Below are 27764 nucleotides of genomic sequence, written 5' to 3' on the forward strand. Positions count from 1 at the left end.
CATTTTGTCCATGATTTCTTACAGGCAACACAAACAATGCATCCTACTCTCTCTGAAAGATGCTCACTGTGATTTACAATATGTAACACAGAACCTCCACAAGAGGGTGTTTGCGTAAAAGTTTATTTACTTATTATTATTTTTCAGCTCCCACTGATTTATGCTATGCCTGTTACTTATGCCTAGTTCACACTACAGGATTTTTGCCCTGATTTTCGCTCGACGACTGGTCGCCGCTAGATGTGGCAGCTCGGGAGCAACTCGGCGTTCGCTCGGCGATCTAAACTCGGCTCTCAATCGCTATGTGTGAACTGTTCAACAACTCGATCCGAGCGGCTCACCGAGCACTCGGCGACTAAGGAGAGATTTCTAGCATGTTGAATATCTGGATCAGTCGGTTGCGACTGGCAATGAGTGTGGTGAGGGGGATAATAAGGTTTCTATCAGAATACATCGGCACACACACAAGCTTTAAAATAGTTATAAACTTATCGTCCACGCCGAACCATAATACCGACACTAAATATTTATTAACCTCCAACTCGCTACAGAACAAAACAATCCCTGCTGGTCGCGTTGCCAAATCCACTCAGATTCATTTATATTTCTCTTTGATTTTATGCTGCACATCAGCACACAAACTTTGATCGCTCGCTACTTGTCGACGTGCATTTTTGGACGTGGTATCGTTAAACCCCTCGTCACTTCTCGTGTTTGTTTTCGTGACAGAACGTAGTTTGGGAGACCAGAGAAGCTCGCCTGCGATTCTAGTTGGTGATAGATGGTGTAGTGTGAAACCCCCTATCGCCGATCAGTCGTGTAGTGTTAAAGCCACACCGACCTGAAAGACTCCCGATTACAAGAGATCCAGTTGTGTAGTGTGAACTGTACAGCGACCTGACCACTTGGAAAGTCGTATAGTGTGAACTTGGCATTACAAGTAAAAATTACTTTAAACATTTGCTGAATTTAAAATTGTAAGTGTTACTATGTGTGGGTGTCTACCTTGAAATACCAATTTAGGTCTTAAAACAGTTTTAGATTCTCCGTCTACTAAATACTTCTCACCCTCTCTGCGCCTGGCGTTCTTTTTGTCCTGGATGGCGTCGGTGAGTGTGGTCATGATGTCCTGCTGCTTGAGTGACAGAATGCCCAGGCCCTTGACGAGCCCAGCCAGACCGTAGGCGGCTCCCTTTCTTTCTGCATACTTGTCACTCTCCAGCAAAAGTTGCATCAACTTGCGCACCATGTCACCCGCATCTTCCTTAATAGCAGGCACCAGAGGGGGCAGGCAGCTGGCTACTGACTCCTGGACCTGAGCAAGTAAAACACACAGTTTTGTACATTTCTAATCTCTATCAACTAAATAATTTGCCTTTGGTTGGGTCGATTAAAGCATTCACACTTCCCAGTCATTTAACTGAGCGCAGTTTACCTGCTGTGATGGAGTGGAGAGAGCCGTGATAAGCTTGGCAACGATGGGTTTAACTTTGGGGTCGCTCTTGTCCAGATGTTTAGCCAGAGAGCCCATGAGAATGACCACGCTCTGGCGCACCGAGTCATAACTGGCATCCTGAGGGGCGTTCTTCAGAAACTCCTCGAACACGGGCAGGAGAGAGTTCACATTGTCCTATGAAAAAAAGAGAAGTTGGTTCACAATTCAGGCACTAAATTGAGCTACAAGCAACAGGTAGATCGACTTACGATTAAAGGTTCCAATACAGTGTATTTAATGCATTATACACTGCATCAGATACATGCTAAACGTTCATTTATTCATTGGTTGTTTTAATACTGGTTTATCCCGATCAAGGTCGTGGTGGGTGTGATTTATTGGGCAAAACGTAGAAAATACGCTGGACAGGTTGACAGTTCATCACAGGGCAAACACACACACACAGGGCAGTTTTAAGTAGCTCCAATTAGCCTGACTGCATGGCTTTGGGCTTGTGGGAGGAAACCAGAGTACCTGGAGGAAACCCTCATAGACACAGGAAGAACATGCAAACTCCACACGAAAAGGTACACTGTGCCACCTCACACACTAAAAACTGCATGAATAAGTTTACAAAATATTGCATTATTCAGCAAAAAATTGCATCACAAATAACACACTGCCTCAAACACAGTGTTTGTGTGGATGCCCAGCCAGGTCGACGGCTCTGCTTAGATTTAAATTTCAGGTCCCAACATCCTTGTACCCCAAAGTATATAATAATCAAATTTTTTAAGAGCATGTCTTTACATTTTTCCCTTTTATAACGGACTGATACCAAGTCTTGCTCTAGTGCAGCAACATTTTACTATACTACCAAGCATAGTAGGTCATTGCTTTCCATCAACGTCAGGGTTTTTAAAGGACAACACAGTACAAAGCCATGATAAAATAATTGTCATTCAAACAACCCGATGAACAACTGGTAGACTGTTGTAGGAAAAGACATTAAGTAATACGATACCTTGCCATGTGCATTCAGGACGGACAGAGCAGCGTCCAGCATGCAGCGTCGCACCTCGTCGTGTCTGTCATTTAAAGCATCGGGTACAAAGAACAGGAAGAGGGGCGTGACCTGACTTTCGTTCAGACACTGGGAGAGCTTGTTGATGGCCTGCGCTATACCACACCTGCAAAAAGAAAACAATGTCTCAAAATGATGAGCTTTCCACACATTTCCAGAGGATCCCATCAATCCTTACTAATCCATGATAGCTTTACCTAGCTTCCCACTGGTCGGGAGGGGCTTCTGAGATGACTCGGCCCAAAGCGTCTAGGACTGGTGGTGGTCTCTGCAAGGATCATTACAGTAGTGATTTGTCAGTGATTTTATTTATTTATTTTATACGGATTTTAACGTCATGTTTTACACACTTTGGTTACATTCGTGACAGGACAGGTAGTCACTGCTTACACAGTTTAATGTCAAACACAGTCATGGACAATTTTGTAACTCCAGTTCACTTCACGTGCACGTCTTTGTACTGTGGAAGGAAACCCACGCAGACACGGGGAGAACATGCAAACTTCACACAGAGAGGACCCGGACCGCCCCACCTGCGAATCGAACCCAGGACCGTCTTCCTGTGAGACAACAGTGCTACCCACCAAGCCACCACAGAAGCTATTAGAACATACTCACTTGAAAACGTGGTGAAGTCCTGGTCAGTTCCACAGGGTCATAAAGAGTACCCCATGAAACATGCTAACCTTAGATTACACTCAGGTTTAAGAGTATAATGAAAGAGGTCCAGCATTTTCCAGTTTAATCTGACACAACTTATTACACTCCACAGCTAAGTAAGGCTGTAATTTAATGCAGGCAAGGAAAGTAAATGAACCCAGGAAAGAAAATGTCAGCTGACTTTATTATCATTCAAAACATTCAAAAACGCTAACACCCATGCTACTCCAGCCAACTCATTGTGAAGCTTTACTGGCTGATGCATTGCTCTCCCAGTTCCAAATATTGGTATAAGTTAAAGACTACATGAGACCACAAAGCAGTAGAAATGAAGCATTTATGAACTTTAACGCAGCGTAATAACAACCTTTCACCACAAAACAGTTTCATATAAAATATAATTTCAGGGACCGTTTGGGGAAGGGAGGATTTAATAATATTGCTCACAAACGATGTAAAATGAGCTTTTTTTTGCTGCAACGAGACGCTGCTCCCACCTAGGCGTGACGATTCATTCTTTCTGTGCGGCCCGGTAATAAATGACCCACGGACGGGTACTGGTCCACGGCCCGGTGGTTGGGGACCGCTGCTTTAACGTATAGATGATATTTAAAGACTCACATAGAGTTTCTGCTGATAGAGCTCGGTGAGCTGGGACAGGACAGAAGTTGATTGGTCCTTGTACTGACTCACTGCACTGGATAACGCCTCAGCTGCCGCCACTCGTACCGTCTCCTCATGGTGGGTCACATCTTTGATCAGGAGAGGACACAGCTCAGGTACCAACTCCAGACAAAGACTTTGCCAAAGCCTGAGAAAGATAAATATAATAACCAGAGTACAAAAGTCATTAAAAACTGACTGATCGAACACCATTAACTTATCTATTATTAAATTCTATAATTATATTGTAAAATTTTAATGATGAGCTTTGTTTCATTCATACATTTAATGAATATAACTACTACAAATCATCAATCAAAAAGCTTCACAGACAGGAAAACTTTAACTGACCAGAACTAAACAAACATAAATTATAAAGATCATCCTTTTTGCTTTTTTCTACAACATTGTTCGTTTATCACTTTTAGTTCAGTTGCTGCTATAACAGCCTTCACATTTCTGGCAAGTCTAGGGGAATTTTTGCACAGTCAATCAAAAGAGCATTTCAGAGGTCATGCACCGATGTCGGGCAAGAAAGCCTGGCTCTCAATCAATGTTCCAATTCATCCGAAAGGTATTCAGTGGGTTTGAGGTCAGGTCTCTGTGTAGGACACTAGAGTTCCACCACACTAAACCTGTCAATTCATGTTTATTAATGGACCTTGCATTGTACATGGTGTTAGTGCCAATGGCATGTTTAACATAATGTCATGTTTATACACATGCTGTCATCTAGATGTCTTTTTAGGCAGTAAAAGAGTGCAGGTGCTAGATTATTCTGCATGTAGTCCAGACCAGTCCTATGGAAAATTTGCACGGCATTATCAAGTTTCTACAAAATTCTACTTTTTACAAGTACAACTGACATCAGCAGCTCCTAAACAACTCCCAACTTTTTAAAATGTGTTGCAGTTATCAGATTAATTTAGAATGAGCATAATCTCCCAGAAAACAATGAAGTTGAAAAAAGATCACGGCTGGAGGAAGAGCATTTTCTTACAAAGCTCCACAACTCTGGGATAATCTTCCTGCCTCCGGGATTCGGACACAGTCTCAATGTTTAAGTCTAGACTGAAAACATGTTTATTTTCTCAGGCTTTTGATTAATATAGACAAAGGCGCAGAGCTTGGGGGTTCTCGGTCATAGAAACTTGTGGTGATCAGGGATGTTGGGTTGCTGTCGTTCTGCCTCTCTTGTCCGATCACTCAGGATTGATGACGGTGGGGGAGGTGGGCGCTGATGTCCTGTTAAAGCCTTCATGATCTTGTTACCTGCTCGCTCTCCCTTTTAGTTATGCTGTAATAATTAGGGCTGCCGGAGTCTAAAACTCTCTGTAAAACATATTTTACTCAACTAGCATTGTACATTATTAACTACATTCTCTGTTGTTTTACCCCGAGGTCCTTCTGATGGAAACCTGTTTACCCACCCGAGGTTAAGGAATAAAGTCGAGACTGCCGTGCCAACAATGCTGCTCCTGCCGGATGTGACTGAACCTGGCGTGTTTGCACCAAGAATGTCAAGAACTCACTACAGACTGGACTGAATTATAACTCTTATATTATGATTATATATTATAATTTATTTATTTATTTTTTGCTAGTTATAACTTTTAGTTTATTTTAATTTTGTGTTTGTATGATTTGTTTAAATCCTATTTATTTAAAGTATCCTCCAGGCTACCCAAGAAGGATGGGCCCTGCTGAGTCTGGTTCCTCTCAAGGTTTTTTCTTGTAATTTTAAGGGAGTTTTTCCTCGCCACTGTCGACCTCGGCTTACTCAACAGGGGTTTTTGTATCTGTTGGTCCTGGATTTTGTAAAGTTGCTTTGAGACAATGTCTGTTGTAAAAAGCGCTATATAAATAAATTTGATTTTTAGTCCTCAGTTTTAACCCTGGCTAATGACATGGGAACAAAAATCCCACATATAATACTAGGTGGAACAGTTGCATCACTGATGTAAGAGTGAGTAACATGAGGGGTGGCTGGGACAGTTTTATTCACTTGTCAGCAAGAGCTCTGCCTTCCTCTTCCACATCAAACTTGGCCACCCACAGTCTCTTGAGCACATTCAGCCCGTCTGGCTCAGCGCTGTCTGTGGGCAGTGCCAGCTCCAGCTCCAACAGACCCTGAATAAAAACCACAGGAAAGAAAACACATGAATCTACATTGCAACTCTAAAAATGAGTGACACATTACTATGCTCTTAATGTCATGTTTTAAACACAATGTTTATAAATCATGTAATAACATTTGTATGCGAACAAATTGTAACAAGGTCAAATACAAGTGTTACATGACCTCTCCTCACAGACCTTTAATAATGGCAGAAAGAAGTTCAATTTAGCACATTTCTTATACCAAAGGTCCCTTAACAGAGTCAAAGAAGAAGATAAAAAAAAAAACAGCCAATCATTGAGCATAAGAATGAAAGTAATGAAAAAAAAAGGTAAGTAAGTATTAAGCTAACCCTCAAGGGCGAACAGTGAATGACACGAAGAGATTGGGTGATCACGTTCCATAGCTTAGGGGCCATGATGCTAAAAGATCTGCCCACAAGAGTGACCCATCTAAATGACCTGAGTGTTTAGGCAGGGCAATAAGAGGGCAGAAGTTTGACTAATAGGCTGGATACTAAACCAGGTAGAGATGTGTATGTTAACAAAAGGAGGTTACACTGAATATGAAATGAAGTAAACCACAGTGGGTCCAGATTGCCACCATTTTGTAGTAAATGAAGTATATTTTGTTTTGTGTTTCTTTTTGATAAATTTGATGAGTTTTGATGTGTTGCCTGGGTCACGGTAAAAATCTTGAACAAAATGTGGGTGGCTTAAAAAAAAGTTTGAAAACCCTTGTACTAGAATCACGACAAACCCTGAGAGCTGCATCTCGAACTGAAAAACAGGGTGAGAGCAGAGCCTCCAACAGCACATCAATCTCAGCTTGTTCTGCCAGAGCACAGCCTCGCTGCCCTCCAGCGCTGGTGCACAGAGCTGTGAGACAGCCAGATGCTAACACCTGTAACATAAACATCCACACGTATGTTCACATTAACGCACTGCAGTAAGACTGTATATCAACCGTTATGTGCATCGTATGTTACAAACAAGCACTCGTACCTGCAGACGTGGTGTAGAGGTACCGATCACTCTGGTCAACAGCAGTAGCATGTTTACTCGGGGTAGAAGCTCCGGACCATTCTAATAAAGCAAGCACATTTTCAAAATTAGATACATATTAGAAAAATAGGACATTTAAATAGGAGGAACTCAGTCCTTTTTACTACATCAGGCTGGTTAAGCTGTGCTACTCAGCTCACACACACACCCCCCTACCTTTTGTTCTAAATTAATGCATTTCAAGTCAAGGTTTATTTGTCACATACATGGTCATACACACAGTACAACTAGCAGTGAAATGCTTTAGTGACTAATCCGCCACAGTAGTTGTCGGAGCCGTCGTGACGGCAGCCGACCTCACCGGCGCCATCTTTCGCAGAAACAAGAAATAATGAACACATTGGGAAAGAAGGGGATAAAAAAAACAGCAACCAGATTGTGCTCCCTTTAGGAGCACATTATGGTAACACGAAAAAAAACAGCCCCATACAGCACACAAGCACATGTAAAAACATCACACAACTAGCCATGGGTTAGGGATGGGGGGATCGGAAAAGTAACCAACTACTGTATTGGTGGAATTAAGCTAAAATTAGATGAAACTAGAGTGGAGACGTTGGATTTGGGTTAGGAAAGAGTCCAGACAGTTCTCCATTCCCGCAGCAAGAAAAAGTCTGTACAAAGTTCGCGATAACATGGCTGTTTTCAGCTCTTACTGCCCAGAATGAAAACGGTCAGTGGAGGCAGGGTAGGTACATAGCAACAAGTCCTCAGGAGGAATTTCCTTATCAGCTAGGCCGTTGCTGATAACAGGGGAGCCAAGAGCAGAAATGACTTTTGTTTTGTCTGAGCACTATCAAAATTTTAACACGAACTCTCAGAATTAATGCGTCTCTGGTTCACCTCATTTCGCAAAGCCGTAAGTTTCTCCAAGATGAATTCCATATTGCGATTAATATTCACAGTCTGAGTTCCAATGGCTCTGCCCACCATATCAATCAAATTGGGCAGTTTCTGGGGACCTTTGACAACTGACCCAACTCTTTTAATTTCCCGATACAGCAGGGCGAAGCCTAAACCCCACCATCAAAGTTCCGAATAGATAAACATCCTCTACGTCCTCCAACAAAAGAGGTGCCAGGCACACGACCCTCCACTTCCCCCACGAGTCCATCGCGTATCCTGCCATCTGCGTTCCGTCGGGGCATTTGGGTTCCCCCGAAACCCGAACTTCTCGATGAGAAGATGGTGTCAATAGCATTCAGAGACCATTTAACCAATTCCATAATTTGTTCTTTGAGGAGCAGTGCTAGAAAGATCTCTGTAGAGCAGAGTAGACGAGACAAGACGATACAGGAGAAGCGCCAAGCAGGGAAGATAAGGGAGGAGGAGGGAAAAGTGCGTCCGGCTTCCACGAGAGCTAGAATAGAAACCAATAGAAACCATTTTCCCCAAATTTGCCTCTCAATCTAGTCATATGCAATTACCTTATTTGTATTTTCACCTCTATAGACCTTCCTTCCTGACCACTGAGGGCTGTAACTAACACACACCCCCTCTGATACGTATGCAGTAGCCAGTTGCTTCTTTCTCCTGCACATGGTGGATTCATATGGAGATCCGTATTGCGCACTGAGAGTCGCGCACTGATCTCTATTATCCCCCGTCTCTGTGCAGGCATCATCAATCAGCCAGCAGAGGTAGTAAGTGCAGCAGTTATGAAGAATCCCTCCAGTCCTCCCTCCCTCTACCAAGCCAACAATTGTCCATATGGAGATGAGATTAAAACCTGCAAGTTCTGTATGTCAGACCTTTAGTTCTTTAAATTTTTTGAAACAAGCCGACTTATTTAACATGTTACACAGTTAATCTGCCGCTCATGTTGCTCATGCTGATTTGCATACCTCGTCAATCAGCAGGTCAGGTGCGTCTGAGCTGGAGCGGAGCTGGGCGTGTGTGTGTATGATCTGCAGGGCACATGTGAGTATGAGCTCAGTGTCCTCGGATGAGCCGCTGTTCTGGCCAAGGACCGCCTTCAACAGAGGAAAACAGAACGAGAACGCCGGCGCAGACAGCGGATGAACATCTGCAGGGTAAAACATAACAAAAAAACTATCACTATGTATTACAGTGGTCACATATCGTAGGGGTTTTCTCCCTTCACCAGGTGTGTATGTGTTAGGCGAGAAAGCCCATTACGACATCTTGTATATGTCGTCTGTTCCAATCTCTTTCCAGTAGTTTTGGTCGTGCTTGGATGTTGGGGTGGATGTTGTACAGTTTGTTCTGTGTTTGCTCTTCCCATTCTTTTTGCCACATATTTTTAATATAGGCAGTGATGAGCAAACAACTCTTTATAGAGAAAAATGCTGATTTGTAAATGTAAACCCACAAAGTTTCTATGTGTTGTAGGTGTAGCTTATGAACTAATCGCTGTATGTACTTAGAGAGAGGTGAGGGTACATTATTAACAAATAATTGTAACTTGAATGAAGGTCGGAGAACAATTTATTAACAATTCATGCAGGAATGCAGAAGAGTTTTACTTTTTAAAGTGAATTTTGATTGTTTTAATGTGAACTGTTACCACAGTGAGATGCCAATGACTTGACAATGGATGGTTTAATATCTGTGTGTGTGTGTTATATGAATAAAAGAATCACTATTATTTACTGAATTGCACCATCAAGATCAATTTTATTAGACATTGTTATTAAAACAAAACAGTAAGACAGGGTTATATATGTATTTAAATAAAGGGTATACAAGTACAAATAAGTATATGTATAAATATGTATATAAATATATATCACATCCCTCACAAATCCCTTTTTATTGACAGTATAAATGTGTCTCACCAGGCTTGCCCTCTCGATGTGGTACTGTGTGCGTGTCCAGTAACTGAACTGTGCGCTGTGTGGCTGTGTTTAGATCTTCCTGTTCCCATGCCTGGTCAAGCTCACATTCAGGCTTCATCAGGCGCAGGGTCACATGACCTACCAGAACAGCTGAAAAATTTCACCATGATTAAAACTGTGGACATTAACATACAAGCCCAGCACTAAACACAATGACAATGAAATTAGGTTTAGGGATGTTTGTAATTAACCGGTGACTGACACAATAGTTGTTCAGTTAATGCTGTGGGTTAAAAATGTCATTTAAATCCATTTTCAACAGCTGACACTTTATTCTGATAAGAAGAGAAAACACTGCAGCTCTGCTCCCAACTCAGTATGTTTGTTTGTTCTAATTTTGTTTGTCTTGTGGTACCCAATCTCCCAGTATCTCCTCTACTGCTTCAGACCCTGACTAAGGAGTGCCATACCAAACACAGGACGTGTCCGAGACGTTTAATAATGATAGTATGAAGATTATCTTCAGATTGAATCTTTACACTGTCTACACAAGATTACTTGTGATGAAACAAACCTGTAAATTTACAGGCGAAAAGTGTCTGTGGAAACTCAGTCCTGAAAGTTTCCTGTTTAAATTCAAACATCACCACTGTCCAAATAAAAAAGTTAAACAAGCTTGGACTATTAAATTCAAATAAAGATAAATAAGACCCCTTACCCAGGAACTGCAGCTCTTTTGGTAAGAGACAATCGCCTATATGAAGGAAGACTTGGTCCACACGAGGAGCAGCTAATGGTGAGTGCAGCAAAGGCAAAAGCTCTTGAATGACCCCGGGCAGATGGTGAGAGGTCTGGGAAGGACGACGGGTCATAACGGCCTCTAAAATTCCCACGGCGCATTGCAACTCTGCATCAAACTAAAACAAAGAGACAAAAGCTTTAAAATGAGTTTACTGTTAACAGCACTTCTAGCAGTAGGATTGAGCAGAAGAGATAAAAAACGAAATGAAAACAAGCAGGTTTTATTGTTATGCAGCTCTCACTGTACCTAAAATGACCAGTGTGTGTGTGTGTGTGTATAAAAGAGCAAGAGAGGGCTGGACATGGTGTGATTTATAGTGTTAGTGATTCTCACTGCTTGTAGCTTTTTCCGGATGGACGACTCCTTCTCCAGCTGACTTTGCATCATCTCCTTCTGTTTGCTGGTCAGCTGTACTTCGTTCTTAATTCCTTTTTTCTTTTTGATTTCCTAAAATGCCAACAAACGACAAATGAGGCATTTGCGATTTTTTAAAATATCTAGAAAGATGAGCGTACAAGATGAAAGGTCCGTCACCTCCTGCAGCTCCAGCTCGATGATCTGCTCTTTAAACGAGTAGGCTTTGTTTTCTCTCTTCATGTTGCCTTTTTTTGCACTTTCCTGCTGGGCACTGAAATGAGTATCAATGTGAAATGTTAGATCGGTCAACAGATTATGATATCTACACTTCATGTGTTCCTACTACTGTATAATGGGACAGCTCAACAGCCTAATCAATAGGCTAACTGGGTCACCTAAAAATGCTGTATAATGTAGGATAAGTCGGCAATAAGCAGCTTTTTAAATAATGTGCTGACATAAAACACATGTAATATGACGGCTGGTTTAATAGTGAGATCCAACCTGTATCAGTCTGTTCTCTGTGATTAGTTTTTATTAGGATTTATATTTAATGTAATTTTAATCTCACTTAACGTCACGTTTTACACACTTTGGTTACATTCATGACAGGACAGGTAGTTTACTGGTTACACAAGATTCATCAGTTTACAAGATTAATATCAAATATTTAGTCATGGACAATTTTGTATCTCCAATTCACCTCACTTGCATGTTTGGACTCTGGGAGGAAACCGGAGCTCCCGGAGGAAACCCACACGGAAAGGACCCGACCAAAGATAACAATGCTACAAGTGGGATCTCACTATTAAACTCTTAAAACTAATCATAATAGTAATAAGAAGAGATCGCAGATGGGACGTGTCGGAGGGAGCGTGAGGTTATGAGTCTCTCCATTATCACACTTAGGTTTGTATAAGTGGCAGCGGATTCACAATCGAGAACTGGAAACGACTAGATTGGGAGATACTCAAACAAGCCTGGTATCGATAACCATGCCACGGTCAAAGTTGCTCTGATATTTTTCTCATCCTGATGTTCAATGTAAACATTGACCAAAAATCCTTTTCTGTATTGATCTGCTGCCACATGAAAGGCTGATTAAGATAATTACATGAATGAGCAGGTCTAGAGGTGTTTCTAATAAAGTGGCCCCAAGTGTCATTTCTGTACTACCTGTAGTAGCAGGTAACATTAAAGCTTCTCAAGTCTTACTGAGAAGCTCTTACACAGAAAGGACCTGATCAAAGATAACAGAATGATACAAGTGGGATTTCACTATTAAACTCTTAAAACTAATCAGTTAGTCCAGTCTAAGGTGAAGACTACACATTTAGCTACTATGCTGCTCTTAAATGAAACTAGATGACAGAGAACATTAGAAGAGTCCAGACCTCAGACTGGACTACACAGTTCTGATCTTCGTTTCTTACCTCATGATGATGCTCTTGTCATACAGCTCCCCCTCCGGTGTGTTCATGATGGCGTATTCTTGACGAGTCACCTGCTTCAGTGCTGGATTTGACAGCCACTGGATTACATGATCCATCACACGTGGGAGGAATTTCTCAGGAGAGAGAGCCGACAACTCCCCAACAGCATTTCTCCCGGCCTAGTGTGAGAGAAAGTTAAACCTCCTCAGTTAGATTTTCAACTTTCATTAGTTACAAACAAAACAACTAGCCTTATTTCAGAAATGTAAAACTAAATCAAGGCAACTCACAAGCAAATCTGCAAAATAACGCATCGGCAAAATGACAATCACCATTAGCACAGTGTGCGTTTACCATGACTAAAATGTTTAAGTCATTTAGTGCAGACCAGGATCGGTCAGGCTTGTGTGATGAACTGAAATGCATGGGTATAAATGTATACCTGATCGATAATGTTTCCATTTAGCAGCAAAGGGAGGATTGCATCCAGATGTTGGTCAATAAATGTAGACGCATCCATTTTCATGCTGGACAACAGCAACTGCCACACCTCTGATTTGGCTGCAACTACAGAAACAAAAAGAAACAAAATAAATGTGAGCATCACAGGGTGACCTTATATTTAGCATATAATTTAAAATGTTCAGTTGTTAAGTTTGTTGTTAAGAATGTATTCAGTCTAATCAAGCGGGTGGGACGGTGGCTAAGTGGGTAGCACTGTCGCCTCACAGCAAGAAGGTCCTGGGTTTAATCCCCAGGTGGGGCGGTCCGGGTCCTTTCTGTGCAGAGTTTGGATGTTCTCCCCGTGTCTGCGTGGGTTTCCTACGGGTGCTCCGGTTTCCTCCCACAGTCCAAAAACATGCAGCCAGGCTAACTGGAGACACTGAATTGTCCTATAGGTACCTGGCCGCTAGGATGCATAAACCAGTGCATTGTCCCAAGCCCGGATAAATAAGGAGGGTTGTGTCAGGAAGGGCATCCGGCGTAAAAACTGTGCCAGATCAATAATGCGGATCACAATCGCTGGCAACCCCTAACGGGAGCAGCCGAGGAAATAGACAGATTCATTCTAATCAAGTGCGGAACTGTACAAAAAAAGTGCAAAACAAAAATCTGCACGGCATATCTGACGCACCGATAGATGGATGGTGGGCGATGATGAGGACATTGAGCGCCAGCTTCTCTGCTTCAGCAGGGTCGTTCCACTGTCCTGCCACTGAGCAGATCGAGCACAGAGATTCCAGAAAGACCTTCGGAGGAATATACGAGCGACCCAGCTCCGTCAGCTCCCCCGACTCGGTCAGGAGAGCCTCTGGGGGCAAAACCTAAACCAAACATACAGAGAACGGGGCATAAAAACAGAACGGATAGTAAAGCTCATTAACAAAAACTCTGAAGAAAACCTTTACCTTGTGTTTGTTGACGACGACACACAGTTCTTCCAAAAGCCCGTGAGCCAGGCTGGCGCTACCCAAAGAGGAGAGGAGCTTTTTCACACCCTGCTGGGCACGCTTTCGTACCCGATACACTCGACACAGGAGCACAGCCACCACGGCCCGCTGGTACATCCTAGAGTGGGAGAAAGTTCATTTTATCCGAATGCACATGGTTACATAGATAAATGTTAACCTGCCTGAGGATGCATTCACACACACTAGTACTCTTTCTCACAAAAAGTGTCTATAGTTGATGTTCTGTGTTTATAGTCTATTTTGTTAAGTCAGTCCAAACTTTTTTCGCTGAGGGCCACATATGGAAAAACATACTAAGGGATGGGTTAGTAAGTTAGTAAAATCAATCCAATGTAGGTAAAGTATGTTTAATCATTCATTTGATTAAAGGAACAAACTACATGTTTTTTCTGTTTTAATTGTTATCAACAAAGATCAACTTAATTTATGAAGTAATTGGGCTTTTTAACGTCATGTTTTACACACTTTGGTTACACACATGACAGAAACGATAGTTACTCATTACACAAGATTCATCATGGACAATTTTGTATCTCCAATTCACCTCACTTGCACGTCTTTGGACTGTGGGAGGAAACCGGAGCTCCCGGAGGAAACCCGCACAGACACGGGGAGAACGTGCAAACTCCACACAGAAAGGACCCGGACCACCCCGCCTGGGGATCGAACCCAGGACCTTCTTGCTGTGAATCGATAGTGCTGCCCACTGAGCCACAGTGCCGCCCCCGTGAATATTGTGTAAAATACTCGCTCAGTAATGAGAACAGCGTTACACACAGTAAGAACAGTGATGCTGCGCTTTGGACAGTAGCACAACCTAGTGTTAAAACTAAGTAGTACAATACAGTCAAATTGCAACGCGCAAATTTCATGTGGTCCATATCAGTGTTAATTTCGTTGACGAATGATTTTCGTCATAGTTTTCGTCAACGAATCTTTTTTTCATGACGAAAACGAGACGATAACTAAATAGAAATTACATAAAAGAATAAAAACTATGACGAAATGAATCGACACTTTCGTCAACGAATAAAAACGAGACGAAAATGTTTGGCAGGGACGACATCCAATAACTGATTTAGTTTTGTGGAAGGTAGGGACAAGTTAGAAAGAGATCCAATCATAACTACTTTAGCGTATGTGGAGGGGCGGGACAAGTCGATTAGCCATCCAATCAGTACTAATCTTTTGCAGTACCGCGGTAAGACCGCACTTTCACAAGTTTGATCTAAACCCGGGAAGACCAGACCAGCCTGTGAACTTTCTTTACTCATGGAACTAGGTTAACTCCACAATGTCAACAGGGAGAAAGAGGAGAGCCGATATCTGGACACATTTCTCATTTAACGTCGTGAAAAACAAGACGATGTGTAAACCATGTGGGGCGATCTAGGGTAAAAACATAGCACATCTGAAACATCTGGCACCGCTGGCAGTATAATGGCAACATAATGTCACAGCTGCTTTTACAGTACCCAGTTTTATAAAGAATGTAATATGCAATTTGTTATGAACAATGCATATATTTTTCAGGCAGAGCAGGCCTACTGGTCATTAATATTTTGTTATTGTTATGCTCAATAAGCAGGGTCAGGTAAATAAAGATGTTTGAAATAAGTTAAATCTGTTTGTGTGTGTATTGCACATTCAAACAATAATAATATTCCATAACTGGTTAAAAATGTTTTTATTTTGTGTAAGTGTATATAATGACTTAAATAATTTAAGGGAAGTGATGAAAAAGCATTTACATTTTACACCCTTTATATGTATTTTCGGGCGGCACGTTGGCAGTGGGTAGAACTGTCGCCTCACAGCAAGAAGGTCCTGGGTTCGAACCCCAGGTGGGGCGGTCCGGGTCCTTTCTGTGTGGAGTTTGCATGTTCTCCCCGTGTCTGCGTGGGTTTACTCCGGGTGCTCCGGTTTCCTCCCACAGTCCAAAGACGTGCAAGTGAGGTGAATTGAAGATACTAAATTTGTCCATGACTGTGTTCGATATAAACTTGTGTATCGAATAAACTTGTGTAATGAATAACTACCGTTCCTGTCATGAATGTAACCAAAGTGTAAATACATGACGTTAAAATCCTAATAAACAAACAAACAAACAAATATGTATTTTAGTTGACTGAATCGACTGTAGATATTCTTATGATAATTAGTCGACTAAAACTAGACTAAAACTAAAACAATTCAAATGACTAAATTATGACTAAAACTAAATTAAATTTTGCTGTCAAAATTAACACTGGTCCATATTGCATTATATGTTTGAGAATTTGCTTCGGACCAATTAAAAATGGACGACAGGACGCAGTTTGGAGTTAAGTAGTGTGTTTTTAAAATGTGACCACAAAAGGGAAAAAGTACAAACTCCCACTTGATCGTTTGCTGTAATATATAAGTATTTTAACATCACCATGTGGCATTATTTTCATAATGTACTGCAGAGAGCGCTTTTGCAGATAAGAATACAGTATTTTCAAAGGGCGGCATGGGGGCTAAGTGGGTAGCACTGTCGCCTCACAGCAAGAAGGTCCTGGGTTCGATTCGATCCCCAGGCGGGGCGGTCCGGGTCCTTTCTGTGTGGAGTTTGCATGTTCTTCCCGGTTTCCTCCCACAGTCCAAAAACATGCAGCCAGGCTAATTAGAGACACTGAATTGTCCTATAGGGCCAGTGATAGCTCAGTGGTTAAGGTACTGGACTAGTAAACAGAAGGTTGCCGGTTCAAGCCCCGCCACCACCAAGTTGCCACTGTTGGGTCCCTGAGCAAGGCCCTTAACCCTTAGCTCATCGTGTTCCGCTCACTGTGTAAGTCGCTTTGGATAAAAGCGTCTGCTAAATGCTGAAAATGTAAATGTATAGGTACCGAGCCGCTAGATGCATAAACCAGTGCATTGTAGTGCCGGTCCCAAACCCGGATAAATAGGGAGGGTTGTGTCAGGAAGGGCATCCGGCGTAAAAACTGTGCCGGATCAATAACGCGGATTACGATCAACCGGCGACCCCTAACGGGAGCAGCCGAGGAAATTGATTGAATACAGTATTTTCAAACCCCCTCCCTCAACTCAGACACACACATACACTTTGCTTCCAAACTCCACTGGAATGTATTTTAAACACTGTAATAAAAGACTAAAACTTTTTATTGAACAAAACTAAATGAGGGGACAAATGACCTTTACAGTGGAATTATAACAAGTGATAATCATCATGTACTTTAAATCCTTTACTGTGTAACTCTCAAACTTGTCCATTGTGGTAAATAACCCTTTATGAAATACCTCAGATACTGGATTACGAGTTGCCTGTTTGTTTATTAAGGATTTTAACGTCATGTTTTACTTTGGTTACATTCATGACAGAAACGGTAGTTACTCATTACACAAGATTCATCAGTTCAAGTTTTTAATTCACCTCACTTGCACGTCTTTGTACTGTGGGAGGAAACTGGAGCTCCTGGAGGAAACCCCCACAGACACGGGGACAACATGCAAACTCCACACTGAAAGGACCCGGACCGCCCCACCTGGGAATTAAATTCAGGACCTTCTTGCTGTGAGGCGACAGTGCTACCCACCAAACCACCCCAAATCTCACATGGAAACTTGGATGTTGTGATAAGACAGAAACAAAACAATCACTCTTATATACGTTCATTGTGTGTCCTTGGGACAGCTGAATATTCTATCATTTCTTTGTCATGTACGTTGTTCTAAGTATCAATTGATTATATATTAATACTTCTATTTTAAATTAAAATTCTTCTCCCACACCGTCTTATGCTAGCAGTGCTCAAACAAGCCCCATTTATTTGTCCTGCAGCCCCCCCTCCCCACACTTACCCAGGGCACATGCCCCCTACTGTTGGAACCAGTGATCTAACGAATGTAACAAAACTTACTGAGCCTTGCTGTTGTTAAGCCGCTGTGGGTGATCCAGAAAAAGTCTCTCACATAACTGCAGCAAAGTGCACAAAGCTGACGAGAGAAAAAAAATCTAATTAGTTTGATCAAATCAGCGCCTAATTCAGTGTGTGAATGTGAAGACGACCTACTTTCCTCGCCGGCCTGCCATAGAAATTTCTCAGTGGTGAAGAGAAGTTTCTTCTCGTCCAGTATCAGGTTCCAAAACGAAGCCAGTTTACTTTCTACAGAAATATCAGAGTGAATATTTAGACACTAAATATTTAAGACAAAACAGCAACTCTGGACCCCAAACTGATATAAAACATTGTTCATAACTGATAAACTGTTTAATATTGAAATTAGGCACATTAATATCAGCTGAAATATGAGTTTTAATTATAAGGACCATATTTCCACTGTGTCAACATGTACTAAAAATGTTGGTATCTGAAACTTTGCTGTTTACATTGACCACCAGTCCAGTAATGTGTAGTTTAGATTTTAAAGCTCTTCCTGGAAACATTAGTGTAGTTATTACAGGACAATATGCAGTTTTACCTCTGTACTAAAAATAATAAAAAATAATAATAATGTTATACACAGATCCAAATGTGCACAGATGAAATAGTGATCAGACCCCATACTCACACACAACACCCTCCACATTCGTGATTTTAACTACTAATAGTTCCATTGTTCAGGGTTCATAATGTAAATAATGTTAAAGCACCAAAGAGGGTGTAAATAGTCAACTGACACATACACACTGAGAACGGGCGAGGGCGAGTTACAAACCAGCAGTTTAAACGCTTGTGGGTGAGATTGGTGGCTTCTGTCTTAGTTTCTTAGCAAACATCAGCTGTTAGAAATGAATCCATGTGAGCTTTATAACCAATAACATTAATCAAACAATGACTTCTCTGCATGTTATCAACTAACTGGTTAATTATTAACAGTCCTAATCAGATATTTTGGCTAAAATGTAAAATAAGTTAAGAATAGAATAGATAGGATGCCTTTATTTGTCATATATACAGTGTATCACAAAAGTGAGTACACCCCTCACATTTCTGCAGATATTTAAGTATATCTTTTCATGGGACAACACTGACAAAATGACACTTTGACACAATGAAAAGTAGTCTGTGTGCAGCTTATATAACAGTGTAAATTTATTCTTCCCTCAAAATAACTCAAAATACAGCCATTATTGTCTAAACCACCGGCAACAAAAGTGAGTACACCCCTTAGTGAAAGTTCCTGAAGTGTCAATATTTTGTGTGGCCACCATTATTTCCCTCTCCTGGGCATGGAGTTTACCAGAGCTTCACAGGTTGCCACTGGAATGCTTTTCCACTCCTCCATGACGACATCACGGAGCTGGCGGATATTCGAGACTTTGCGCTCCTCCACCTTCCGCTTGAGGATGCCCCAAAGATGTTCTATTGGGTTTAGGTCTGGAGATGCTTGGCCAGTCCATCACCTTTACCCTCAGCCTCTTCAATAAAGCAGTGGTCGTCTTAGAGGTGTGTTTGGGGTCATTATCATGCTGGAACACTGCCCTGCGACCCAGTTTCCGGAGGGAGGGGATCATGCTCTGCTTCAGTATTTCACAGTACATATTGGAGTTCATGTGTCCCTCAATGAAACGTAACTCCCCAACACCTGCTGCACTCATGCAGCCCCAGACCATGGCATTCCCACCACCATGCTTGACTGTAGGCATGACACACTTATCTTTGTACTCCTCACCTGATTGCCGCCACACATGCTTGAGACCATCTGAACCAAACAAATTAATCTTGGTCTCATCAGACCATAGGACATGGTTCCAGTAATCCATGTCCTTTGTTGACATGTCTTCAGCAAACTGTTTGCGGGCTTTCTTGTGTAGAGACTTCAGAACAGGCTTCCTTCTGGGGTGACAGCAATGCAGACCAATTTGATGTAGTGTGCGGCGTATGGTCTGAGCACTGACAGGCTGACCCCCCACCTTTTCAATCTCTGCAGCAATGCTGACAGCACTCCTGCGCCTATCTTTCAAAGACAGCGGTTGGATGTGACGCTGAGCACGTGCACTCAGCTTCTTTGGACGACCAACGCGAGGTCTGTTCTGAGTGGACCCTGCTCTTTTAAAACGCTGGATGATCTTGGCCACTGTGCTGCAGCTCAGTTTCAGGGTGTTGGCAATCTTCTTGTAGCCTTGGCCATCTTCATGTAGCGCAACAATTCGTCTTTTAAGATCCTCAGAGAGTTCTTTGCCATGAGGTGCCATGTTGGAACTTTCAGTGACCAGTATGAGAGAGTGTGAGAGCTGTACTACTAAATTGAACACACCTGCTCCCTATGCACACCTGAGACCTAGTAACACTAACGAGTCACATGACATTTTGGAGGGAAAATGACAAGCAGTGCTCAATTTGGACATTTAGGGGTGTAGTCTCTTAGGGGTGTACTCACTTTTGTTGCCGGTGGTTTAGACATTAATGGCTGTATATTGAGTTATTTTGAGGGAAGAATAAATTTACACTGTTATATAAGCTGCACACAGACTACTTTTCATTGTGTCAAAGTGTCATTTTGTCAGTGTTGTCCCATGAAAAGATATACTTAAATATCTGCAGAAATGTGAGGGGTGTACTCACTTTTGTGATACACTGTACATATACAGGTCCAGTACAACAAAATTCTTTCTTCGCATATCCCAGCTTGTTTGGAAGCTGGGGTCAGAGCGCAGGGTCAGCCATTGTACGGCGCCTCTAGAGCAGAGAGGGTTAAGGGCCTTGCTCTACAAAATTTTCATTTTGTCACTATTGATCACTGAAATTTATAAACCAAACTGCAACACATAGAAGGTCTGACTTTGTAAAATTAAAATTTCTTACCAGGAACCAAGTCGAGCATGGAGAGATAACAGAGCAACACAGAGGCAGCGATGCCTTCAGAGAGCAAGGCATGCTGGGAGCTCTGGGCAGCCGCTTTCTCTACTGTCTGGATAAGAAGAGGAATAAGATCCACAGCCTGTTCAAGGGTGTCCCCTAAAGAATAACAAAAAAGAATAAAGTTATTGTATTTTAAATAAAAGTGTGTACTGCCTGTGATGAGCATGAACTAAATAACCTAGAGTGCTGTCAGAATCACACACACACACACACACACACACACACACACAAACTCATGAATTTAGATGCTACGAATCCTAAAAAAATATTAGTACTGAAATAAGTGACCCTTAAAACACCTTTAAAGGCTCCAAGCATGGCCTGCAGGTAGGCGTGGCGCACGGGTGAGGTAGAGGTCTTAAGCTGAAATGCTTTCTTAAACCAGTCTCTCAGAGCGGCTGGAACCTCCTTGTTGAGACGCACTGTCCACCGAGACATTACAGACACGGCATGGACCAGCAACCCCTCGTGGACTGACACACAAAAAAAAACATACCAAGTCAGCATCATATACACAACCACGTCTCTCAGCTCTCTTTACTAGAGGAGAAGTTACTAACCTTCCTGCTGCAGATATGGAATAAACAGTAACGCCACACTGGAGCTGAGAGACTGGCTGGAGGAGCCGGAGACGGCATGATGACTGCAGCCCCCGATTCCTGCACATCAAACACACCAAAACATGAATTACATCAGTTAAAAAGGTTGGTTTTCCAAAAACAAATATAAACATGCAGAATAAAACATCTTGCCTGACAGCACATTCATTTTTTGGGCCACTACGGTAAGTTTCCCCTCAGAGCCTGCAAACAATGATGAAAACCATCAGTACACAAAAAGGCCATAACTTGAACAATCATGTTAAACATCTCCAAATATGTATATAAACAGCAGAGCAGTTCAGCATCTAGGATGTGTATTTTTTTTGAATTTCCCCCCTTTATCTACCAATCTAGTCATTCCCAGTTCCTGTTTGTGAATCCGCTGCTGCACAACTCATGATCTGTTCAAGGGAAAAATCACATCACATGCACCATAAAATAACAAATAAAAAAACACGGGCCGCTCAGGTGGCGCAGCGGTAAAACCACACGCTGGAACCAGAGCTGGGATAATCCACTAGCACATCAGCGCTGGGATTCTAAACTCTCAGAGTTTAAGTCTCAGCTCTGCTACCGGTCAGCTGGGCTCCCTCTAGCGGGCATAATCGGCAATGCCTGCAGCAGACAAAATTGGCCATTAAAAAGTCTGGCAGGAGCCGCTCAGGTGGCGCAGCGGTAAAAAGACACGCTGCAACCAGAGCTGGATTCCAGATACACCGTATCGAATCCAGCTCTGCTTCACCGGTTCGAAGCTGGGCGGCTGTATGAGCAACGATTGGCCGGTTGCTCAGTTGGGGGGCGGGACAAAGAACCGGATGTGGGTCTCTCTCTGTCAGAATGCGATTACGACCTCTGCCGGCTGATTAGAGGTGCCTGCAAAGGGACGAGGAAGAGTGCCCTTAGGGTGTGTCTCTCCGCATGCAACGCTGGGTGGCGCCAAACTCATCAATGTGTGGGTGGCAAAGATGCATCCGGCTGGTGCCCATGTTTCGGAGGGGATATGGGTTAGCTTCGATCTCCTCGGTCAAGGCAGAGTTGGGCATAGACAGAGAGGAAGCACGATGCAAATTGAACAATTGGATGCGCTAAAGGGGGAGAAAAAGGAAAAAAAAAAAAAAAAAAAAAAAAAAAAAAAGTCTGGCAGGTGGGTAAAAGACCGGACTGAACGTGGGTGGGGTCTTCCACGCTGTGCAGTAGCCCGAGGCACCTGTACAGAAAGCGGAGGAACGCAAGTAGTCTCATGTGGGAATACACCGAAGTATGGGCGAATAAGAAAGGGTTGATTGACTGCGCACGCGTCAGAGGGAGCGTGAGGCAGGCAAAGTTTCCCTCCTCGGACACGACCGGAGTCTCCAGCAGCGGAGGACGAACTGACTACACTAAATTGGGAGGAGGAAAAAAAAAATTAAAATAAAATAAAAACCCATTAACTACAGATTGGTAATGTGAAAAACATCCTCTGACCTCCCAGAATCTTAAAGAGATGAGCGACGAGATCCTGGACGGCATTCGGGTCACTGCACTGCTGAGCCAGATTCTGCACAGCCTGCACGGCCTGCTCCATCAGCTCCATATTGCTGGCCTTCAGCTGGCCTGAAAAACACAGTCTAATATAAAAAAAGTCCTTCTAAAAATCACATGATTTACTGAAACAGCAGTGAGAACGCTGACTTACTGGCGAGGCCTTTTCCGATGTCCAGAGCATACTGGCTGAGATCGAGAGTAAGTGAGGCCAGCATGGAGGAGATGGCTAAAGACAAGAATGGAAAGGAGACGACGTAACTAGAGTGGATTCAGGAAGTATTCAGACCCTTTGACTTTTTGCACATTGTATAATATTGCATATTGTATTGTGATTTTAACTTTGAATGGATATTCTAGCCATTTTACTTATTAGTCAACTCACAAAATGACAAAAATGAAAACGTTATCAAGGTTTGCTTTGCCCATCCAAACAGTGGTCAGGTGCATCCAGTTTGCTTTAATTATTCTTTACATGTGTCCTAAATTCAACTGGAGTCCCACCTGTTGCAATCTTAACTGGTTGGATATAATTTGGAAAAGCACAAATCTGGATCCACAAGGGCCCATGATTCACACGACATTCTCAAAATTAAAAAAAACCCTATTGTTTCATGAATTGTTTCTAAACTGCCCAAATCCAGATGTACACAGATTGTAGAGATACACCAACCGGGCATAACATTATAACCATGACAGGTGAATAACACTGATTATCTCTTCATCACGGCACCTGTTAGTGGGTGGGATATATTAGGCAGCAAGTGAACAATTTATCCTTAAAACTGTAGCTCTTGTGGGGTGTTCCCAGTCTGCAGGAACAGTGGTAAACTGACGGACAGGGTCATGGGTGGCCAAGGCTCATTGATGCACGTGGGGAGTGAAGGCTGGCCCGTGTGGTTCGATCCAACAGACGAGCTGCTGTAGCTCAGATTGCTGAAGAAGTTAATGCTGGTTCTGATAGAAAGGTGTCAGAATACACAGTGCATCACAGGTTGTTGTGTATGGGGTTGCAAAAGGGGAACCAACACAACATTAGGAAGGTGGTCTTAATGTTACGTCTGATTGGTGTATATACAATGCGTGCAGCTGTAATTGCTGCCAAAGGGGGTTTTATAAAGTATTAAAAACTCTAAATATATTGTAAATGGAAGATTTAAATTATTTTATATTTATTTCAAATTTAAGAGGTGACTAAACGAATATTGAGGGGTAAAAATGGCAACAATATCCATTCAAAAAATCAACCCACAATACAAAATGTGCAAAAGGTCAGGGGGTCTGAACTCTTTCTGAATTCACTGTAGGTAACTTATACGACATGAACTACTAAGAGTAGAAACTGTTCGTGTGCATTATCTTACTCTGCATCGAGTTCTCAGGGCTTCGCAGCAAAGCTTTTTGCAGCGTTGGCAGAAGCTTATCCTTAAACTCCGAGTGTGACACATGGCGCAGAACCGAGACACTTTTATCCTGAAATATGAGATTTCAAAACAGTTTTCAGAACACAAAACATCCAAGAACATGCAGCTGAGTTCAAAATAACAATAGTTCCACGCTCACTTACCAGAATGTGCTGAAGCGGTTTGGTCTTGCTCATCAGCACTGTCTTCATGTACAGGTCAATAATAGCAGCCTGAGACAACATGTTCAACACAACCATTACAAAACAAGCTACAAAGCATCAGCCGTGAAGTTCTTCTAACACGGGAAGTTAAACTTAAAGAATCACCTTGTGTTTGTTGATGGTGGCCATGTCTTTCTGAGAGGTGCAAAAATCCACACACACGGCCAGCAAGGGCAGAGAGGACGCGCTCTGGTCCAGACTCAGCAGTGTGCTCAAGTACTGATCTACCAGACCAGGGTTCTGGTGAGAAAGAACAGATTTATAGGCAGCACACTGACAAAATATGTGCATGCATACACACAGGCATCCCTCACCCAGAGAGCAAAAAAACTTATGGTCTTCTTGGACTCCCTGCTCCTACCAACCAATCATTTTTAAATGTTTTTCCCCAAATTGTTTCCTGTGGTGAGGAAAGATACACCACCCATGTTTCTGCACAATGTGTTCTGAGAACTGTTTATATGAATTATGTGCATGTAATAAACACATAATAAAGCCTCTACAGAATCCTAATTATTGAAATAGCAGCTGAAGCTCCTTACATCGCTCCATAGCTTGTTGAGTCTCTTGATGACTGATTTGAGAGCATTTTGGGCCGCTCCTCCAACAACCTCAGCCAGGAGCAGACTCTGCACCTCCACCTGTCACACACACATATACACACAACTTTAGAACAAGTGTGAATACCAAGCAGTTTCTTTAAGTTCTTAACATATAAACATATCATTTTACTTTTTCTTTTCATTTAGTTTAAATAACATACACTACAGAGTCACATGAGCTGTCGTGATAACATTTACACAAACTGGATCAGCTCGTGATTTCAATGTTTTACTTTGATATTCGCTGTGATTTATTTTTTGCACACACCCCCCCCAATACCCCATTGCATTATGCTTTCCCTCTACTGATGCTGGACTTTGGACATGCCTGCCCTACAGCATCCTCTCTGAACAACAAGCCAATCGTTGTTCGTGTAGGCGCTCAGCCTGCTGTAGCAGAGCTGAGATTAGAACCGACAAGTTCTAGATGTCAGCTCTGGTGTGTTATGCCAAGTTCACACTACACGACTTTCTGATTTGCCGGGTCGCTGTACAGTTCACACAACACAACTGAATCTTTTGCACTCAGGAGTCTTTTCAGTCGGTGTATATTTCACACTACACGACTGATCGGCGATAGGGGGTTTCACACTACACCATCTATCACCAACTGGAATCACAGATGAGTCTGTCTGGTCTCCTAAACTATGTTTTGTCACGAAAACAAACATGAGAAGTGACGAGGGGTTTAATGATACCACGTCCAAACACGCACGTCAACAAGTCAATGTTTGTGCGCTGATGTGCAGCGTAAAATCAAGGAGAAAAAAATAAATGAATCCGAGTGGATTTGGTTTGGATTGTTCTATAGTGAGTTGGAGGTTAATAAATATTGTTTGCAATGCAGCGTGGGTGTTATGTTTTGTAGAGAACGATCAGGTCAGAAATACTGTAAAACCTGTGTGTGCCGATGTATTCTGATATAAACTATATTAAGCCCCTGTCCCACTTTTTACACTCCTCCCCTGCGTTTCCCCTCACACTGTATCCTGCGTTCTCATTAGCTGTTCGACATAGCACTCATTGCCAGTTGTGCAACTCAGACTGAGATATCTGACATGCTAGAAATCTCGTTTCACTCGGCGAGCGCTCTGCGATCACTCGTAGTAGTTCTCACACAGCGACTGATAGCCGAGTTTCGATCGCCGAGCGAACGCAGAGTTGCTCCCGAGCCGGCAAATCTAGCGCCGACCAGTCGGTGAGCGAAAATCGGGCAAAAGTTGTGTAGTGTGAACTAGGCATTAATGTTTCACCTCTGCACCACCTGAGCGATAAACTCACTGTGATTTTGAGTCCAGTCCTCAGTGGGTTGATTATACTGGTTTCCACTGACCGGACAGACATTAAATCATATTGTTCTCAACAAATTACACAATTTATATCAGATTTATTTTATTTATAAAGATTTTCAACTTGAATCTTTCAGTATTAGAGATCCGATCTGTGATTTCAGTGTTCCCTGAATTTTTTGAGCAGTGTACTTAGGGACTCCTCTCAAATATAGGATTTATGAAGGAGACAGTGGAACTTGCAAGGATTCCATCTAGAACACAACTGCAGTAAATTGGAAAACCAGAAGAATGATTGTGGGAATAAACACAGTTAAAATAAAACACATTTTCTTGGGGCATTTCAACAAGTTCATTTATTACTAATGTTATGAATTACGTTTTTCTAGATTTTTGCTGCTTTATTTCCCAATCCAGTCAATTCCAGTTCCTGGCTGTGAACCTGCTGCTAGTACACCCTTGATCTGATCAAGAAGAGTAATGAGCACTGAAGTAGGAAGACCAGTACAGACAAACTAACAGAAGCACAGTTTGAGTGGGAAGACAGGACTGACCAGTTTCTTCCAGTTAGGCCCCTCTCTGCTTTCCGGAGCATGGAAGACGCCCCGCACGACTAGACAGGTCCATGGCAAGGCACAACAAGCAGCTGACGCTGTGCTCTTCCTGCACCAACAGAGAAGAACCAGAGTAAAACTACAACCTCTAACGAAAAACATCAAACTTAATAATCATCAATATTTTTATCGTACCCTGGCATTACACCCCTGCTGACCACTCCACAGCTAAGCAGGCCGGGAGGGAGGTTGGCTGCAACGGCATCAGGCTGGGACTGAGCAAGCAGGTCGATAACCGAAAGCATGGCACGCCGTGAAGCTGCATCCCTGAGACACAACCGGACATACAAATCAGTTTAATGTGATTCTGTTTTATTCAATCCTGAGATCTGGGTTTATATAGTGGTACAGAGGTTTGCCTCACCTGTATCTATGAAGGGTGAGACAAAAGAGCTTGCACAGGCCTTTGATGGCTGGTTCAGGCAGGTCTAAAAGAACATGGAAAAAAAGAGAACCGTTACAACAAGAAATATTGCCTACTGTCACCAGTGATTTGTTGTTGTTGTTTATTGGTTTAATGCCATGTCAAGTGGTCACAATCACAGCAGGATTAATAAATGTTTTCTGTTCGTGACATTAGTAGAGTCTGCCATCGTAATTAAGGGGTTTTCATGCTTACAGTTTGTTTGCTCTGGTCAGAATTAGTTGATGAGGTTGTTAAATTAAAGCATTTGCCCTTAATTTGGTTTCTCTTCACACAGAGAAAAATCCAAGGGCATCAAAATGCATCACAACAGACCACATGAGAAGGTTCACTCTGCTCATTACAGA

The 27764-nt window shown here is 42.4% G+C and overlaps 1 protein-coding gene across 1 annotated transcript in view; it reads right to left on the reverse strand.

Annotated features, from left to right (window-relative positions):
* Nucleotides 1-27764, reverse strand: part of gcn1 (GCN1 activator of EIF2AK4) — a 62541-nt gene that overhangs the window by 26713 nt on the left and 8064 nt on the right. The window contains exons 3-34 of the mRNA XM_062998890.1: nucleotides 27358-27421; nucleotides 27129-27260; nucleotides 26934-27042; nucleotides 25031-25129; nucleotides 24594-24728; nucleotides 24429-24497; nucleotides 24226-24334; nucleotides 23016-23090; nucleotides 22805-22933; nucleotides 21491-21541; nucleotides 21299-21397; nucleotides 21038-21211; nucleotides 20682-20834; nucleotides 17946-18038; nucleotides 17793-17868; nucleotides 13825-13984; nucleotides 13551-13740; nucleotides 12858-12982; nucleotides 12416-12594; nucleotides 11160-11253; nucleotides 10959-11072; nucleotides 10542-10740; nucleotides 9824-9973; nucleotides 8870-9051; nucleotides 6966-7046; nucleotides 6721-6864; nucleotides 5848-5972; nucleotides 3801-3990; nucleotides 2717-2787; nucleotides 2460-2625; nucleotides 1436-1630; nucleotides 1069-1315 (exon numbers count right to left, since the gene is read on the reverse strand). Of these exons, the coding sequence (XP_062854960.1) occupies nucleotides 1069-1315; nucleotides 1436-1630; nucleotides 2460-2625; nucleotides 2717-2787; nucleotides 3801-3990; nucleotides 5848-5972; nucleotides 6721-6864; nucleotides 6966-7046; nucleotides 8870-9051; nucleotides 9824-9973; nucleotides 10542-10740; nucleotides 10959-11072; nucleotides 11160-11253; nucleotides 12416-12594; nucleotides 12858-12982; nucleotides 13551-13740; nucleotides 13825-13984; nucleotides 17793-17868; nucleotides 17946-18038; nucleotides 20682-20834; nucleotides 21038-21211; nucleotides 21299-21397; nucleotides 21491-21541; nucleotides 22805-22933; nucleotides 23016-23090; nucleotides 24226-24334; nucleotides 24429-24497; nucleotides 24594-24728; nucleotides 25031-25129; nucleotides 26934-27042; nucleotides 27129-27260; nucleotides 27358-27421 (4179 nt within the window). The remainder of the gene's footprint in view (nucleotides 1-1068; nucleotides 1316-1435; nucleotides 1631-2459; nucleotides 2626-2716; nucleotides 2788-3800; nucleotides 3991-5847; nucleotides 5973-6720; nucleotides 6865-6965; nucleotides 7047-8869; nucleotides 9052-9823; nucleotides 9974-10541; nucleotides 10741-10958; nucleotides 11073-11159; nucleotides 11254-12415; nucleotides 12595-12857; nucleotides 12983-13550; nucleotides 13741-13824; nucleotides 13985-17792; nucleotides 17869-17945; nucleotides 18039-20681; nucleotides 20835-21037; nucleotides 21212-21298; nucleotides 21398-21490; nucleotides 21542-22804; nucleotides 22934-23015; nucleotides 23091-24225; nucleotides 24335-24428; nucleotides 24498-24593; nucleotides 24729-25030; nucleotides 25130-26933; nucleotides 27043-27128; nucleotides 27261-27357; nucleotides 27422-27764) is intronic.

Source organism: Trichomycterus rosablanca, chromosome 7 (assembly GCF_030014385.1).
Source record: "Trichomycterus rosablanca isolate fTriRos1 chromosome 7, fTriRos1.hap1, whole genome shotgun sequence".
NCBI lineage: Eukaryota > Metazoa > Chordata > Actinopteri > Siluriformes > Trichomycteridae > Trichomycterus > Trichomycterus rosablanca.